This window comes from Canis lupus, chromosome 35 (genome assembly GCF_003254725.2).
Source record: "Canis lupus dingo isolate Sandy chromosome 35, ASM325472v2, whole genome shotgun sequence".
NCBI lineage: Eukaryota > Metazoa > Chordata > Mammalia > Carnivora > Canidae > Canis > Canis lupus.
Genome location: NC_064277.1, coordinates 24,134,189 through 24,150,203, shown reverse-complemented (window position 1 = coordinate 24,150,203; position 16,015 = coordinate 24,134,189). Strand labels below are relative to the sequence as shown.

Sequence of the window (16,015 nt, the reverse complement as noted above, 5' to 3'; positions counted from 1 at the left end):
GGGTGTAATCTGGATTCTGCTAGATTTCGCTATCTTATGGCTGAAAAACTTGGCATTCATCCCAGCAGCTGCCATGGATGGATTTTGGGAGAACATGGCGACTCAAGTGTGGCTGTGTGGAGTGGAGTGAATGTGGCAGGTGTTTCTCTTCAGGAACTGAATCCAGAAATGGGAACAGACAACAACAGTGAAAATTGGAAGGAAGTGCCTAAGATGGTGGTTGAAAAGTGCCTATGAAGTCATCAAGCTAGTCATCAAGTCATCAAGTGCTTTACACAACTGGGCTATTGGATTAAGTGTGGCTGATCTCATTGAATCTATGTTGAAAAATCTCTCCAGGATTCATCCTGTGTCAACAATGGTGAAGGGGATATATGGTATTGAGAACGAAGTCTCTTTCTGAGTCTTCCGTGTATCCTGAACGCTCGGGGTTTAACCAGTGTGATCAATCAGAAGCTGAAGGATGATGAGGTTGCCCAGCTCAAGAAAAGTGCAGATACCTTGTGGGATATCCAGAAAGACCTAAAAGATCTGTGACTTCTGGCTTCTAGGCTGTAGAAATTTAAAACCATGATGTGATTAACTGTGAGTCTTTAGTTTTTCATCCATATACATGGATCACGGTTTGCTTTTATCTTCCTAAATATGTGAATCTGGGCTCACAGAATCAAAGCCCATGCTTGGTTTAATGCTTGCAATATGAGCCTTGAACAAATAAAATTAACTACCGTAAAAAAATAAAATAAAATAAAATAACCCACAGAACGGTAGGAAAAAAAAAAAAAAAAACAGAGGAAACAAATAATAAACACAAACCTAAACCATCACAGGTCAAAAATCACCTTAAATAGAAATGGTCTGAATACCTAAATTAAAAACAGAAATTGGCAGAGTGGCTAAAAAACACTAGAGTTCTTACCTTTATCTATCTATCTAGAGTTCTTAATTCTTAATTTCTTTTCCTCTGATCAAATTTGCATTTCCCATTTCAGGAAATGTCTCTGCCTTTCATTCCATGGCTAAGGCCGAAATAACTCACATTACTTTCAGTGTCTCTTCCACTGGAATATAAGCTCTACCAAGCCTTTGATTCATAGATATAGATATTATTATGGGTTGAATCATGCCCAGTCCAAAAAATTAAAAACATTTTAAAAAAGTTATGTTTGAGTCCTAATTCTTAGCACCTGTGAATGCAATCTTACTCAGAGATAGGGTCTTCACAGAGGTCATCAGGTTAAAATGAGGTCATTAGGTTGGGCCCTAAACCAATATGACTGGTGTCCTTATAAAACAAGGGAAATCGGTCCATGCCTGGAGAGAAGAAGACCATCTACAAGTCGAGGAATGCTTGAGGCTGCCAGAAGAGGGACTCCAGGGGCAGATTCTGTTTCTCAGTCCTCAGAAAGAACCAACCCTTTCAACAATTTGGTTCTAGATATCGAGCCTCCAGAATCAGGGACAATACGCTTCTGTTTGCTCAATCACCCAGCTCACAGTACTTTGTTACAGCAACAAACTAAAACGAGCTAAAGCTATTAGCTTAAATATTTATGGCACTTGACTCAGTGCTTTACACACAGTAGATACTAGATTAAAAAAATTGGTTGACATATATAGTAGGAGACACAAGCCTGGGTATTCTAGGAGACAAAAGAGGAAGGAGCTGGGAGAATGTTGAGGATGCAGATTCTCTTCCAAAGCCCTATTTTTAGTTTTGTGTTCACCTTTGTAGTCAGCTGTGCCTGATGCCTCTGAGTCCAGACTCTCCCTGACTGAAAATCAACAAAGGAAAACCCTCAGTCTCCTGCCCAGCTGGGTTCCAGCAGTTGCCTGGCTGTTGGTGCAGGGAGGTAATGTGGGCATCCAAGTGCCTCTTTCGCAGGTTCTAGCCAATCTACCTATTTCCGGTCTAGCTCACCACCCTGACTACAGAGATACTTGGTGTCTCAAAGACTTCTGTTTTTCTAGGCTTCTATTGTGGGGAATTTATTTGTTTCTTATTGGTTTAGTCACCTTGCAGGTGGTGAACACAGCTTTCTCTGGTCTGGCAAGGCATTCATCCATCTGCTCTCTGACTTCCAAAATTCTGTTTACATCTCTCATGGGTTGTTTCGTCTCCCATTCTCTTCATCTTTGAGGGTTTATGCTTTCTTTATAAAATCCTTAACTGTAAAAGGGTAGGGTTTGAAGAAGGATCAGAGACTGACAGGTGTCCAGGCATCATGGTTCCTTTAAATTAAAAAAATGCAATGTAATAGTGGTAGAATGAACTGAATTTGCTAGGAACCTTGTATGAGCCTTCTGTATACCTGATCTCATTTCATTTTCAAAGTTATCTTTTCCTCTATCAAGGAGTTGAAAAGGTATGCCCTATTAAATTAAACAGCCAAGTAGCAGTGTCCTGGAGTTCCACTGGATTATAATCAGTAGGAGAAATAGGTGAAGGTGTAAAGGTCTACAACTGGAATGACAATTCAATTTCTTAGTGCAAATGTTATCTAACTGTGAGTCCAAGGACCTGGCTGCTTGTTCCTGTCCTTTTACTATACTGTTTACTGGTATTTTTATTGTACTACGGTACGGCCTCACTTCTAGCCTCTCTGAATCTCAATGTGAAACCACATCTGTTATATGTGGGTAATAATTTCTGATCACCAGTTGATTACTTATGTGAATGACCTCTTAGAGCTATTAACAGATATAGACACCAGTAAAGGTAATAATTACCCAGCAGATTAGGCATGAACTGTATGCAATACATTTTGGTTTCGAATGCCATCAGAACTAGTGACAGACTACAGTGTAAAGGTCCAGTTCAGCTGGGAAGAGCTGGAGGTCAATGCAGTGATTATTTCTGTTAATTGTTATCCTTTGGCAGCCCTAAAAACTTTGAGTGAGGAAGCGTCCTTGATATTTAATATCTTCCAACAGAAACTGTCCATATATTTTTTCATGACTGATAAGAAAAGCGACAGAGTCCATGCTTGTTCACTTTGGTGTACAACCTGAAATTTTGTAAACTTCCCCATCATATATCATTCTTGATGAGCATCTGAGTGGGCTTTAAAGTCACGTGAATTATAATTAGTCTACAAGGCAAAGTTATATTGTAAAGCCACTTCAACTCTCTAGGTCTTAACTTTCTCTTTCGTAAAAAGATAATAACAGCAGCTATTTCATAAAATGATATTGAGAATTAAATTTCAAAAAGCAAATGTATAAATGAAGCCCTCGCCACAGTGTCTAGCATATAATCAAGGCTATACTATGATGATGATAATGATGATATACTTTAAAATATATATTATAAAAAAAATAAAATAAAATATATATTATATAATATACTATTATATATTCTAATTTAATATTATATAATAAATACCATATACTATATTATTATATATTCTAAAATAATATTATTATATAACATATAATAATAATAATATTGTCAATGATATTGCTGATTTGAGGATGCTATTTCCCACCAGGTAACCGGTCAATATTTTCCTACAGATTGCCTATACTGTGGTTATCTCACTATCAAAAATAATAATTTGTAAAATGTAAATCATATGCAGTGTCTCCGGGTTGCTGGGGTTCTTATGCCTGATTTGCTGCTCACATTTAAGGCACAGTTGACTGGCTTCTCTGAGACTGTTTCCTTGCCTTTGTTTGGCTACACTGGTTGTTCCTCCCTGAGCCTCTGCTCTGCACTGGGCCATGAGCCCTAAAGCACTCCTGCCCATTCTCTTCCTATGTGTTTTCTTCTTTATTCTATACTGTAGGTACTGGGAGCCTAGTTATCTGTATTTCTCCCCCTTAGTAATTGTCTGGGGGCAATAGGTTTCTTGTCCAGGACATTGTATGTCTCTTTATAAAGGAGTACTGACCCCAGAGGTCCTGGCAGATGGCATCCCTACTCGAATGTTCTGGGCCCTTACACCGTCTCACTGCTTCTCAATACTGTCATCGTCACTTGTAAGTAATAATCAGTTCTAACTATCAGAAGACTGCATAGGACTGAGGTTTGAAATCTGGGTAACACAATGTCAACCCAAGGTTAATGATTGATGGCTTTGCTGGGCAGGTGGCCGGAGAGTCCACAGTCCTGCCGGGCGTCGTTTTAATCTGGGGCGCCATCTAGTGTCAGTTGTGCAAACAGCTGTATCGAAAATTCCCTTGGGCGTAAAAGGGTGGAGGCCAAAGCCAGCCTAGCCTGTTTATTTATATCACACGGTTATCCTGCAACAATTCAATCAGCCCTGAACACTTCAAAGGTTAAAAAAATAACTTTTATAGCCAATACTTTAACACGCTTTAAAATTATTAGTTAGTAATCGGGTGCTTTAAAATCAATTAATGTTCTGCATCTCGAGGGCGTCTTCTGTCAGACTTTGATGAACCCACACTTCGGTGCGGGGTCCTTTGGGGGCTTTACGTGAGGTTCTTGTAGTACAGTCCAGGTGCTGGGTTAATCTTAGGCGCATCGGCAAAGTCACTAATCCTTTCAATACACAGTGCTTAATAAATTTATTATTACTCTTATTAGGACTATCATCATGGTCATAACTGATATACTTAACCAGGAATCTCGTAATTTTCTTCCCTACTAGGGAGAAGAGCCAATTCCAGTGTTTGCATCTCTGCACAAGAGTTGTCTTCCTTCTCTCTGGGGTTACTGAACTTTGAAGATAAAAAGAAGTATTTGAATATTTTAAAAGTTGCCCTTGTAAGATTCCTAACATCCTCCTCCCTCCCCTGGCGAAAATCGACTATTCACCTCTTTAAGGACCATTCTCACCTCTTTTGCACCACCACCATGACCCATGTTTTCATAGTTAATTTGACCAAATCTTTCCACCATAAGGAAAAGAGCCTGTCCTCCTTACTCTCTTATTCCCTGAGCCCAGTCCAGTGTTGGCCTTCTGAAGGCGTTGATGAATTCTTCCCAAACGAAAGCATCATCCAGCATGATTTCTCTGCACCACTTAGACCAGAGTCCAAGTCACTGTTTGTTCCTCTCATGTTCTTTCCTCCCTGTGGACTTCCTGCAGTGTTAGGGCTACCAGGAGCTCCCGGATCACTATCCATCGACTGGGGATAGTAATTTCTGTTCACCAAAAGGGACAGAAAACTGTTACGTGTGTAATGAGATGCTAATAATTACATAAAGGCCTGGAGACAAGGAACATACCTGCCGCTAAGATAAGCATTGGTTGGTTAGGAGCGCCACCTAGTGTCAATTAGCACAAACAGCACCGTGTATTGTAAATTGTTTCTGTCCGGAAGGTGTAAGGTCCAAATAGATGTGCTTGTGTGTGTGAAAAAGACTTCTACCTAAAATTCACTAAACAGAGTAGTAAGTAATTGATAGTTGGGCTGTCTTTTAATTGTATACACTTTATATACCAAAAAACAAGTCTTATCTCCGACTGTAGTTCAGTTGATATTTGTGTGTGCGTGTGTTTAGGGACATGAATTGTACTCAGTCTTCTGGTCTCTCCCAGGAGAAATCCGAATTCCCAATCTCCATTTTCTTACTGATGAAATGATAACGAATGTAAAGGATGTATAGGGTGTTGGTAAAGAAGGAATGAAATTAGTGTATGCAATGCTTGGTCCATACAGAGTGTTCAGTTACCTATTATCTTTATTAGTGTAATTGACACTCTTAAGCCAACCATTTCAGGATGGTGCTGTGTCGTGGTGATAGTAATATATGTATTCTTTTAAAAATAGTATGTATGTATGTATGTATTTAATAGGTACATATCAAATTTTGTACTTATGGCGGATACTATTCTAAGAGCTATATAAATATTAACTTGTTAATTCTCCTGACAACGTATGAATCAGGTACTAATAGTGACATTTATAGATAAGAAGAGTGAAACATAGAGACATTAATTAACTTGTCCAATGGTAAATTTGAACTTGAACCCAGGCATTCCAGCTTCTGAGGCAGTCATTTTGATAAATATATTATGCCACCTCTCTATTTTCTTGGATTATTTTATAAAATTAAGAGGAAATATATGGGGTGTGTGGGTGGTTAAGCGTCTACCTTTGACTCAGGTCATGATCTTGGGGTCCTGGGATTAAGCTTTTCATTCTCCCTCTGCCCCTGCTCATGCTCTCTCTGTCTCACTTACTCTCTCTCTCTCAAATAAATAAACAAAATCTTAAAAACACAAGAGGAAATATAAATGCCACTACCATTAACCATGGAAAGTATAAGAATCTATGTATTAACTGAAGCATAGCTACAAGCTACAAATCCATAGCTAAGCTAATGTAATAAGAATTTGGTCGCAACAAGGATTTCTGTTTAACTTAAGCAGGTTTAGATGCATTTAGTAAAAAAAAAATCAGGGGTGATGGAGTACTGCCTTGGTCCCTCTTACATACTGGTAACACACAGTTTTCCCTGATAGCCATACCTGCCTGCATTGAAAGTATGCACACACCTAGGATGCAGAGGGCAGAGACCAGGTGACTATGTGAGTGTCATTATCATCTCTTCCCATAGACTTTTAGGCAAGGTGTGAACTCCAAGAACAGCAGTACGGGGCTTAATTCTTAGCGACAGTGATAGTCCTGGGTTCTATGCTCACCTACCACTCCCCAACACACAATTGCATGCATGGATACACACTCATGCACACACACACACACACACACACACACACACACATCTCCCTTCTCCCATGTTCTGGCTTCATCTCTTGTTAGAATCTCTTCCTAAATTCTTCCTCAAGATAGCACCTAGCCATGTTATGTTTCAGAGGCTTCCAGGAACAACATCCATAATTGGAAAAAAGTGAAAAAGCTTGCTGGATGGCCTATTCTCATCCTCCTCCAAATTAAAGAGAGTACCAACTTTCTCAGGGTCACACCCAAACAGCAGAATCCCGTGTATGTAACGGAAAGAAATCTCAAATTGGAAGCAACTGTGCGTTCAGCCCAGTCTCAAGAACTATGTGTGTGTCATCTAATTTAATTCTCACTATAGTCCTAGTGGGAGGTGCTATTGCCCTGTCACAAAGGAGGATATGGAAGTTGGGAAAGTCTGAGAACATAGCAGAGTCACCCCGCTCCTATGTGGGGGAATTGATATCGGAAACAACACGCTTGCTCCAAAACTACTATCGTCCCACCCTTTTGCACTATGAGCTCAGCCCTGTTCTCTACTTGCAGGAGCCTGACAAGTTTCGGGTTAACCTGGGGCTACCAGGATTTCCAACAGGTTAGGGAATGCAGAAGGTTTATGAGTTGTCCTTCCATCATTTATATATGCAATATAATATATAAAATATAATGTACTATGATATTATATGTGGTATTCTATAATATACACTATACATACAAATCCATAATATACAACTTAAATGAATATGATATATGCCATACATTAATTATATATAATTACAAATATAATTTTGTACTCAATGAATACTACCAAGAAAATATAGATCTACATTATCAAATTAGTTTAACACCAGCTGTAATTCCTAAAGCAGTTAATATGTCTATATGTGTAATCTTAATAACAAAATTCTGGGGGCCTTACTGATTTTTAAGACTGTAAAGGGATCCCAAAATCTAGAAGTTTGAGAACCACTGCTCTAGGCTGAACTCTGATGTCTTATTTTCCTGACTGGATTGGTAAGGACTTGAAGGCAAAGATGTAATCAGCACAGGAACATTTTAACTTTTTTATTCTTCTCTTCCCCCATTGTTTTGTGTCTTTTCAGATTTTCTATTGCACAGTATGATAATTATGCTTATCTGTGTCTCCTGAACCCATTATAATTCCTTGAGAGAAGGCACTTTGCTGGGCTAATCTTTGTTTTTATTATCTTTTCTGGTGTCTTTTGCTTAACAGGTACCCTGTGTATGTAAAGCTCACTGTGGCATTACGATGGGCTAGGAATAAAAACATAGTAATACATCCTAACAAATCTATCAAAACTGGTATGTCCTCGTTTCCTCCAAAATAGTCACTCTGTAAGGCTCTATGCTTATTCCAATTAAGGCTATTGCCTAAAATATGTCTGCATCTTGTCCATTATAATTACTTTTATTACAGGCCTAGACTGGAAACCTATTAAAATGTAAATATTCTCACTATTGACAAATCCTTTTCTTTTGAGGGTGGATTTGACTTTTGAAACCGTTTAAAGTCATTTGAAAACAAGCTTAAAGAATAAGGAAGGCTATGGATGACCTAGTTTCCTATGTCACTTATGTGGTTCTCGTAGCAATTCCAAAATGTTAGGCAAATATATTGGAATGTATAGCTGCATTTGTGATATTCTCTATGCATTTATTAAGCTTCTACTGTGTGCTTCACCACTATGTTCTTTTTCCCCTATGTTTTTTTTTTTTTTTTTAAGATTCTATTTATTTATTCATGAGAGACACACAGAGAAAGAGAGAGAGAGGCAGAGACACAGACAGAGGGAGAAGCAGGTTCCATGCAGGGACCCCGATGTTGGATTCCAACCTGGGACCTCAGGACCATGCCCTGAGCCTAAGGCAGACGCTCAACCGCTGAGTCACCCAGGCGTCCCTGTCTTTTTTTTTTTTTTTTTTAAGATTTTATTTATTTGTTCATGAGAGACATAGAGAGAGAGAGACATAGTCAGAGGGAGAAGCAGGCTCCTCACAGGGAGCCCAATGCTGGACTTGATCCTAGGACCCTGAGATTATCACCTGAGCCAAAGGCAGATGCTCAACCACTGAGCCACCCAGGTGCCCCTCCTCCATGTCTTTTAAGGATGTGTCAGGCAATAAACGTACAGAGCAGTGGTCTCCGCTCTTATGCTGCCCATAGGCTGGTGTGGGAAACCTTTCGGATCAGGTCCGATTGCCTAATTGTTGGCTATTTGCCTACAGAGACTGGGTTATTTGTCAGAGTGGTTTGTGGGGCTGAAGCCTGCTAACAGACGAAGAACTTACAATCTTCTTTAGGCTGTGAATTTCCCAAAGCTCTTTCCTGCATATTTTTTCTCAGGCTGTCCCATATTATCAACCCCGCAGGCAACCGAAGCATTAACCATTTGCATTCTTGAGCAGGCAAGCCATTGGAGTGGCTGCTATTATTAGCCTCACCTGGTGGTAAGTCAGGAAGAATCTGGTTTTAATCATTCCCCGTTGGGGCCTGTAAGAAGTTTCACTTAAATCAGTTTAGCTGCCTTCAGAAGCAGACAGAACCCTATTCTGGCTCAGTAAAAGGAGGATCCATGCACCTGCTCCAGCAACATCTCTCATTGTTCTTGCATATTTCTCGCTCTTCAAGTCTCTCTCCCCTACATGCTCTGTCCAGCTGCCATTGCTGCCTTTTGGACTTGACATTCAGCTCCAGATACTTAATTTCATTCACCAGCTTTCCAGATTTAAGAACATGAGAGAACATTAGCCAATCCACAATATTTTGAATGTGTGTAAATACAAGAACACACAATTTATTGCACTGCAATATTTGTGTCCTCAGGTTATTGCTGGCTACCTTGAGGCCATCAGTTTTGAGTGGAAAGACCACACACTCTTGACTTGAATTTTCCCTTAGAGCTAATTTTAATAGGCTTTTTGTTGCTCATAGGCTTGTTCAATCTTATTTCAAAGCCTGAGATTCCATGACACACCTACCAGAATCTAAGGTTACTTTAAAGTTGATGGCCAAAAAGTTTTGTGTCTTCTGATTTTTTGAATGGTTTCTAAAGATTCTGATTTAGAGCACTTAGAACAAACTGACTAACCAGGTGCCAAAGTATAATCTTCAAGAAGTTAAAAACATGTGTCTCATACAAGTACTGTTTACAGAAGGCTCATGTGTGTGACAAAGAATGATGTAAGTCATTAATGAGGGGCAAGTAAGCAGGATGATAAAGTTGGCTCAAAGCAGGATATAGGAGAATGAAAGATGTATTTAGTTAGGGAAAGAAAAAATACTGGGAGGCTGAAAAACTCAGATACAAACTGGTTAATGATCTACTACTGGGCAATGCAATCATCACTCTTAGGGTTATCTTCTCTACTGGAAAGAGTTCATTTGCCTCTCTACTGTATAAAACCCTTATTAAGTGTATCAATCTTCTACAAGTGAATGTCTAATTTTACATACTATGGACCTAATCAAAGAGTACCTATGAAGTCAGTTACCTTCTCGAAAGCTAGGCTGTCCAGACGATAGCTAAAAGTCACAGGTGGCCAGTGAGCACCTGTAAGGTGGCTAGTCTGAAATGAAATGTTTTACAAATATGAAATACAGGAGATTTGGAAGACTTGCCATTTGAAAAAAAGAAACTTAAACTATCTTATTTTTTAAAATATTGATTACATGTTGGAACAGTCATTGTTTGGATATATTGAGTGAAGTAGAATATGTATATATTTTTTTATTTTAAGAAATTTATTTAGAAAAATAACCCTCCCCTGCCCGCCCCCCAAAGTAGAATATATTATTAAAACTAAATTCATCTTTTTCTTTTTCTTTTTGCCATTGTGACTACTAGAAAACTCACATATTACATATGTGACTCACATTCTATTTTATTGTAGAGCATTCTTAGAGCATCAACTGACCCACAAATGAACCTAGAAAATTTCCTAACACAGCTTAGAATGACATGAAGAAATATTTTTCCCTTGTTTTTAAATTTTAGGTAACTTTTCTCATCACAAGTTACAGGGATCTGGGGAAGGGTTGCTTGTTTCTCTGCCTTCTGGCCTCTACCATGAGGCCAGGAGGTTGGGAGAAAGACTGAGAACTGACCCCTATCTAATGACTTGAGATCTGGACATCAGATTTGCATGTAGGGAGATGTGTTTTGATTGATTCAACTTGAGTGATCATATTAGAGAACTAAACCACAGTAATCAAATTTACAAGCTGCTGATTTGTAAATCAGGACACCAATTTATAGTGAAGGGAAGTCCAGTGACCTGGCAATCGAGACTCTACACTGCTATTTTCCTGATGGTAAAGTACACTTAACTGAATTTCAGATGCCTGGGGTGGAGGGTGCTGGGCAGGACTCATTGCTCAGAGAAGCAGAACAAAGTGGCATGTTCTTATTTTATTTTATTATATTGTTACCAAAGTATATTAGCATGGTAAAAGTGCTTTAGTTATTCAAACACTTTCAATAACTTCTTACAATTCTTACACCCAAAGTCACAGTGAGGGATGGCAGGTCTAAAGTGGTTTTCTATGGCTGCTAATTCATCCATCACTAATCTTATTAGGCTGTTAATTCCCAGAGGACATGATCAGGAGTAGACACAATTTCTAAATGTTGAACAAGTGTTATTCAATAAAACCATGGAGTTATCCTTAGTCTAAAAGATGCCTCATTTTTTATCACTGAACTTAAGTTCTACAACATGTTGATTACAATCTAAGGAAGACATCTTTAATACATATTTTCATGTAGCTGTATATTTGAATGAGAATTTCTGGTAAGTTGTAATACTCCCTTTGTCACTAAATATAAACATGTAATTATACTAAATACATGACTAGTGGGGTATATTCAATTTTTTTCTCTCAAGAAAAAATTGCAATCGTGGCAACCAAAGGCTGAAATCTGAAGTACCAAACCTTAAAGAAGTAAAGCAAACAAGAATAGAATAAGTAAGACCAAAACAACAACGAAAAGAATATGTAAGACCAGCTTTATAGGGGATGAGAAGAGGCATTCTTATCAACAACAGAGAAATGGCCTGATAACTTCTATATTCTAGTACTTTCCCTCTATTTCTATTTAAAATTTTGCCATCCGTTTTGCTTTACTTCAAACCTATAGTTCATCTTATAAAAGTGTATCACATTAAAGTCAGCTGCTTTACTTCTATCGAGATCTTTGAATTCCCAGAGTGTCCATCTACACCATAACACAGGTCAGATATTGTTCCTGGGTTACTACCTAGAATTTTCCGGTGCCGAAATGTGTCCCTTTATTGAAGCATATAAAAATTAAATACATAAATGCCTGTTTTCTTTGAAAACAGATCATCTCAATGTCTGTAGCTGCCAAGTCTATTGAGGAATTAAATTATTTATTTATTTATTTATTTGCAGCCTTAGGGGGTCTCCCTTCTCCCTCATTATGTCTATTCTCGAGGGTCAGACCCCCTGCCTTGCACAACCCAGAGGGGAACCGGAGACCTTGTTAAAAACTGCCCAATTTCTCCCCTTTGGAAAAGTGAAAAGTGCCCCGCCCCCATCTGTGAAGAGACGGATTTGATCAAGAATTTCAGTGTCTTCAAGTCTAGGATTTAAGTCTCTAACCCCCCCACCACCACCAGGATCCAGGCCGCCCCCCAAGGCTTCCGAACCCCCTTTCGCCCGACCCTAACTGCTTTGGGCTGGCCCGGGTATCCTTGTCCCGGTCCACGGTTCCTGTGGATCTGTGCGCAGAATTCACAGAGGACCTGTGTTACTTCCCTCGCGAAGAAACAGAATTATCGTGAAAACTGAAGTGGAAACCATTTCATTTTTGTCTCCCAGAGAAGGGAAGCATGAGCCCAACCACCCCTGAGAAAAAGAACTTTCGGGGGCAAAGGAGCGAACAGGTAATTTAGAAGAAAAACAGAAAGTGGTCTCCGACCGTCCTGGACTTCCCTCGGAGTTAGGGGACTTGGGGGCGCCTGGGCGCGTCGTCTTGGGGCCTGCGGGAAAAATAAACCGAGAGCACGAAGCCTGAGGCTTCTCGGATCCTTTCCCGACCAAAGCCGGGGAATTTGGAGCGGGGCATTTTCACATATTCCCCCTTTTGTGAAGTGGAACAAACACAACTTAGGCGCACGGCGGCGGCTCGGAGCCTGCCAGCCAGGGGGCGAGCGGAGCACCAATCAGCGCGCGCCTGCGCTCTATATATATGGCGGCCCGAGCCCGGCGCACCTACCGCGCTTTGCCGCTCGGCCCCAGCCCCGGATCCTCAGCATGTCGGAGACCGCGCCCGCCGCGCCCGCCGCCGCCCCCCCGGCGGAGAAGGCCCCCGTAAAGAAGAAGGCCGCCAAGAAGCCTGCGGGGGCGCGCCGCAAGGCGTCCGGGCCCCCGGTGTCCGAGCTCATCACCAAGGCCGTGGCCGCGTCCAAGGAGCGCAGCGGCGTGTCCCTGGCCGCGCTCAAGAAGGCGCTGGCGGCCGCCGGCTACGACGTGGAGAAGAACAACAGCCGCATCAAGCTGGGCCTCAAGAGCCTGGTGAGCAAGGGGACCCTGGTGCAGACCAAGGGCACCGGCGCCTCGGGCTCCTTCAAGCTCAACAAGAAGGCGGCCTCCGGGGAGGCCAAGCCCAAGGCCAAGAAGGCGGGCGCGGCCAAGCCCAAGCGGGCGGCGGGGACGGCCAAGAAGCCCAAGAAGGCAGCGGGGACCGGCACCCCCAAGAAGAGCGCCAAGAAGACCCCGAAGAAGGCCAAGAAGCCCGCCGCGGCCACCGTCGCCAAGAAGGTGGCCAAGAGCCCCAAGAAGGCGAAGGCGGCCAAGCCCAAGAAGGCGGCCAAGAGCGCGGCTAAGGCCGTGAAGCCCAAGTCGGCCAAGCCCAAGGTTACCAAACCCAAGAAGGCTGCGCCCAAAAAGAAGTAGGTTGTTGACCGTTTGCTTCTAAAACCCAAAAAAGGCTCTTTTCAGAGCCACCACTCCTCTCCGAGAAAGAGCTGAACATTCTGTACTCCGGCCTCTTTACCCTTAAGTTCTAAGACGCGGTGGGTGGTGGGCCCGGAGCCCCTACGCCAGCGGGAACGGGGCCGGGGAGCGCGTCCCGGGCTCCGCGGTGCCCCGGGCCTCCTCGCAGGAGGGGTGCGGAAGCGCCGTCCGGAGGCCCCGCCCGCCCCGCGCTGCGAACACCGAGAACCACCGTCCGTCCCGCCTGCCAGTCCCTGCCTTCACGGATCCCCCGATTGGGTCGGAAAGTCATTTGAAAGTCCCGCCCTGCTCGCGGGTTGGCCCATCTCGCCGCCCCGGATTCTCCTCGTGAGTTTGTTATTGGGTGGTGTCCGGTCTCCTGGGTACTCGGTTTGTTGTTTCTAGCGGGCCGACTCTTGTCCTTTTCACTTGATAAAGACGTGAATCCGGTACTTGGGACCCGTGCCACGTTTGGAGTCCTGCCGGCGGGTCCGGTCTGGGGACGGTAGTCGGCCGCGGGGAGGGGAGGGGAGGCTCGGACGCCTGAGCCCCGCGCGGTCGTGCTCCAGCCGGTGCGCAGCTGCCCGCAGGCACCCGGCCACCGCGCACCGCTGGGCCAGGTCAGGTCCCTTTGTGCCTCGCGTCGCGTGTCTTGGGACCAAGGCGTGACGGGTCGCAGCGCAGCACAAACCACTTTCTGTCGGCCATTTTGTCCTGGTGGCGGGCCGCGGAGCTTCATCTCAGGCAGACGTCAGCCTCTGGATACCGAGGCGTCCCGATTGCGCGTCTGTGCGGCCCCAAGTCCCCAGTTTCCACGCGAGGAACCACGTAGGGGGGACTTGGAAACGTGTACATATATGGGGGTGCGGGGTGTTGTCTCTAATGAAGGGCTCGGGTTTATATTCCCGGTGTTACCTGTGGGTTCTTTTACAGCGTCCGGCGTTTCTTCCGGACAAAAGCGTTTCTTCCTCGTCCTGGTTTTACTCCGGTGAACACGATTTTTCCTTTGAGACGAGTTCAAGGAACAGGGGCTTCTGGAGATTGGCAGCTCAGTTCGTCCATCGCCACAGTGACGGATCTGGTTGTTAATCTAGATAAGGTCTCCCGTTACCGGTGGTGGCCACGGGTTTCAGCCCCTCCCAAAAGAATTCGGATACTTTAATGTCCGTTTTCGTACATTTGAAAGACCTCCACTTTTTTGAGAGCGCAGCGCGCGCGCGCAATTTTCCCATGGCTTCTTCCAGTGTTTTCTGTGCCGTTAATTTCACATTTAAAACAACCCAGCTCTCTCTATTTTATTGTAAGTTTAATAAATGTACCCGACCCTAACATTTTTGCCTCCCTACCTCACCCTCATTTTGAGATGCCACCTTTTTATCCTAGGCTAAATTACATGGGTAGGTGAAGTAATTCTTGATTTTCTACTTTGTTCTTTTGATCTTTCTTGGCCATTCCTCAGGTGTGATCACACTCTTAAGGACTGTTCACGGGACTGGTTTAAATGCTGAGAATACATGACCTATAGTATTTATTATATAAGAATCGAATGTTTAATAAACGTGTTAAAACATGACTTATAGCTGATAGAGCTCATTCCCTCGCGTTGCTCTTCTTTTTCAGGATTTCCCAGTTATTCTATTTATTTTGTTTTCCAAATGTAATTTAAGACACTTCCTCCCTCTCACCTCTTCACCCCTCCCTCCATTAGACATAAAAAGCCCTCAATTTTCATACCTGTGGAGAATGTTTCAAATTTTCTCCGACCATATCTTCCTATTTCTAATTACTTTTATTCCCGGGTATTTTGTCTTTGTTACTGTCGAAATGGCAACCTCTGAGATTTTAGCTTCCTTGACCAGCATCCCATTAAGTACACACTGAAGATACCCAGCTATGGAAAGAATCTATATTTCGTGAATTAACCACCTCTAGAATAGTACTGTCTATAGCCATAACATAAATTAGGAAAAGAGAAACAGGTGAAATCAATTTTAATAAGTTATTTAACCTAATATATCCAAAATATTCTTGTTCAACATAAAATCAATGTAAAAATATTTGAGATATTTTACATTCTTTCTTATTTCTTATAGTATGTCTTTGGAAACTCTTTGCATGCAGCACCTCTATGTTCCTACTGTCCTGTTTCAAGAGGTCAGTATTGTGCATGTGGCTCATGGCAACCACGTGGACAACAAAACTCTAGAACACTCTCTGGTCCCAAATATTCTGGTCTTCTCTAACCTTATTTCGACCTAAAGCTTGCATGTCACTGTATCTTAATATATACCGTCTTCTGTGGCCTAAACTTTGGTAAAACATCTTGACCTTTAAGAATGGTTGACTAGTCCGAAGGTCATTGGGCTGATATGAACCACCCAA

General features: G+C 42.3%; 1 protein-coding gene across 1 annotated transcript; it reads left to right on the top strand.

Moving 5' to 3' along the window:
• The first annotated feature begins 12,884 nt into the window (after positions 1-12,884).
• On the top strand, positions 12,885-15,206 carry LOC112656758 (histone H1.2). Its single transcript, XM_049105895.1, has 2 exons — positions 12,885-13,981; positions 14,567-15,206. Exon 1 carries the CDS (start codon positions 12,953-12,955, stop codon positions 13,592-13,594), a length of 642 nt encoding a protein of 213 aa, XP_048961852.1. The 5' UTR covers positions 12,885-12,952; the 3' UTR covers positions 13,595-13,981; positions 14,567-15,206.
• Positions 15,207-16,015: the final 809 nt, after the last annotated feature.

Coding starts and splice junctions, on each gene's coding strand:
- LOC112656758 (XM_049105895.1), top strand. CDS start 12,953: ATGTCGGAGACCGCGCCCGCCGCGCCCGCCGCCGCCCCCCCGGCGGAG.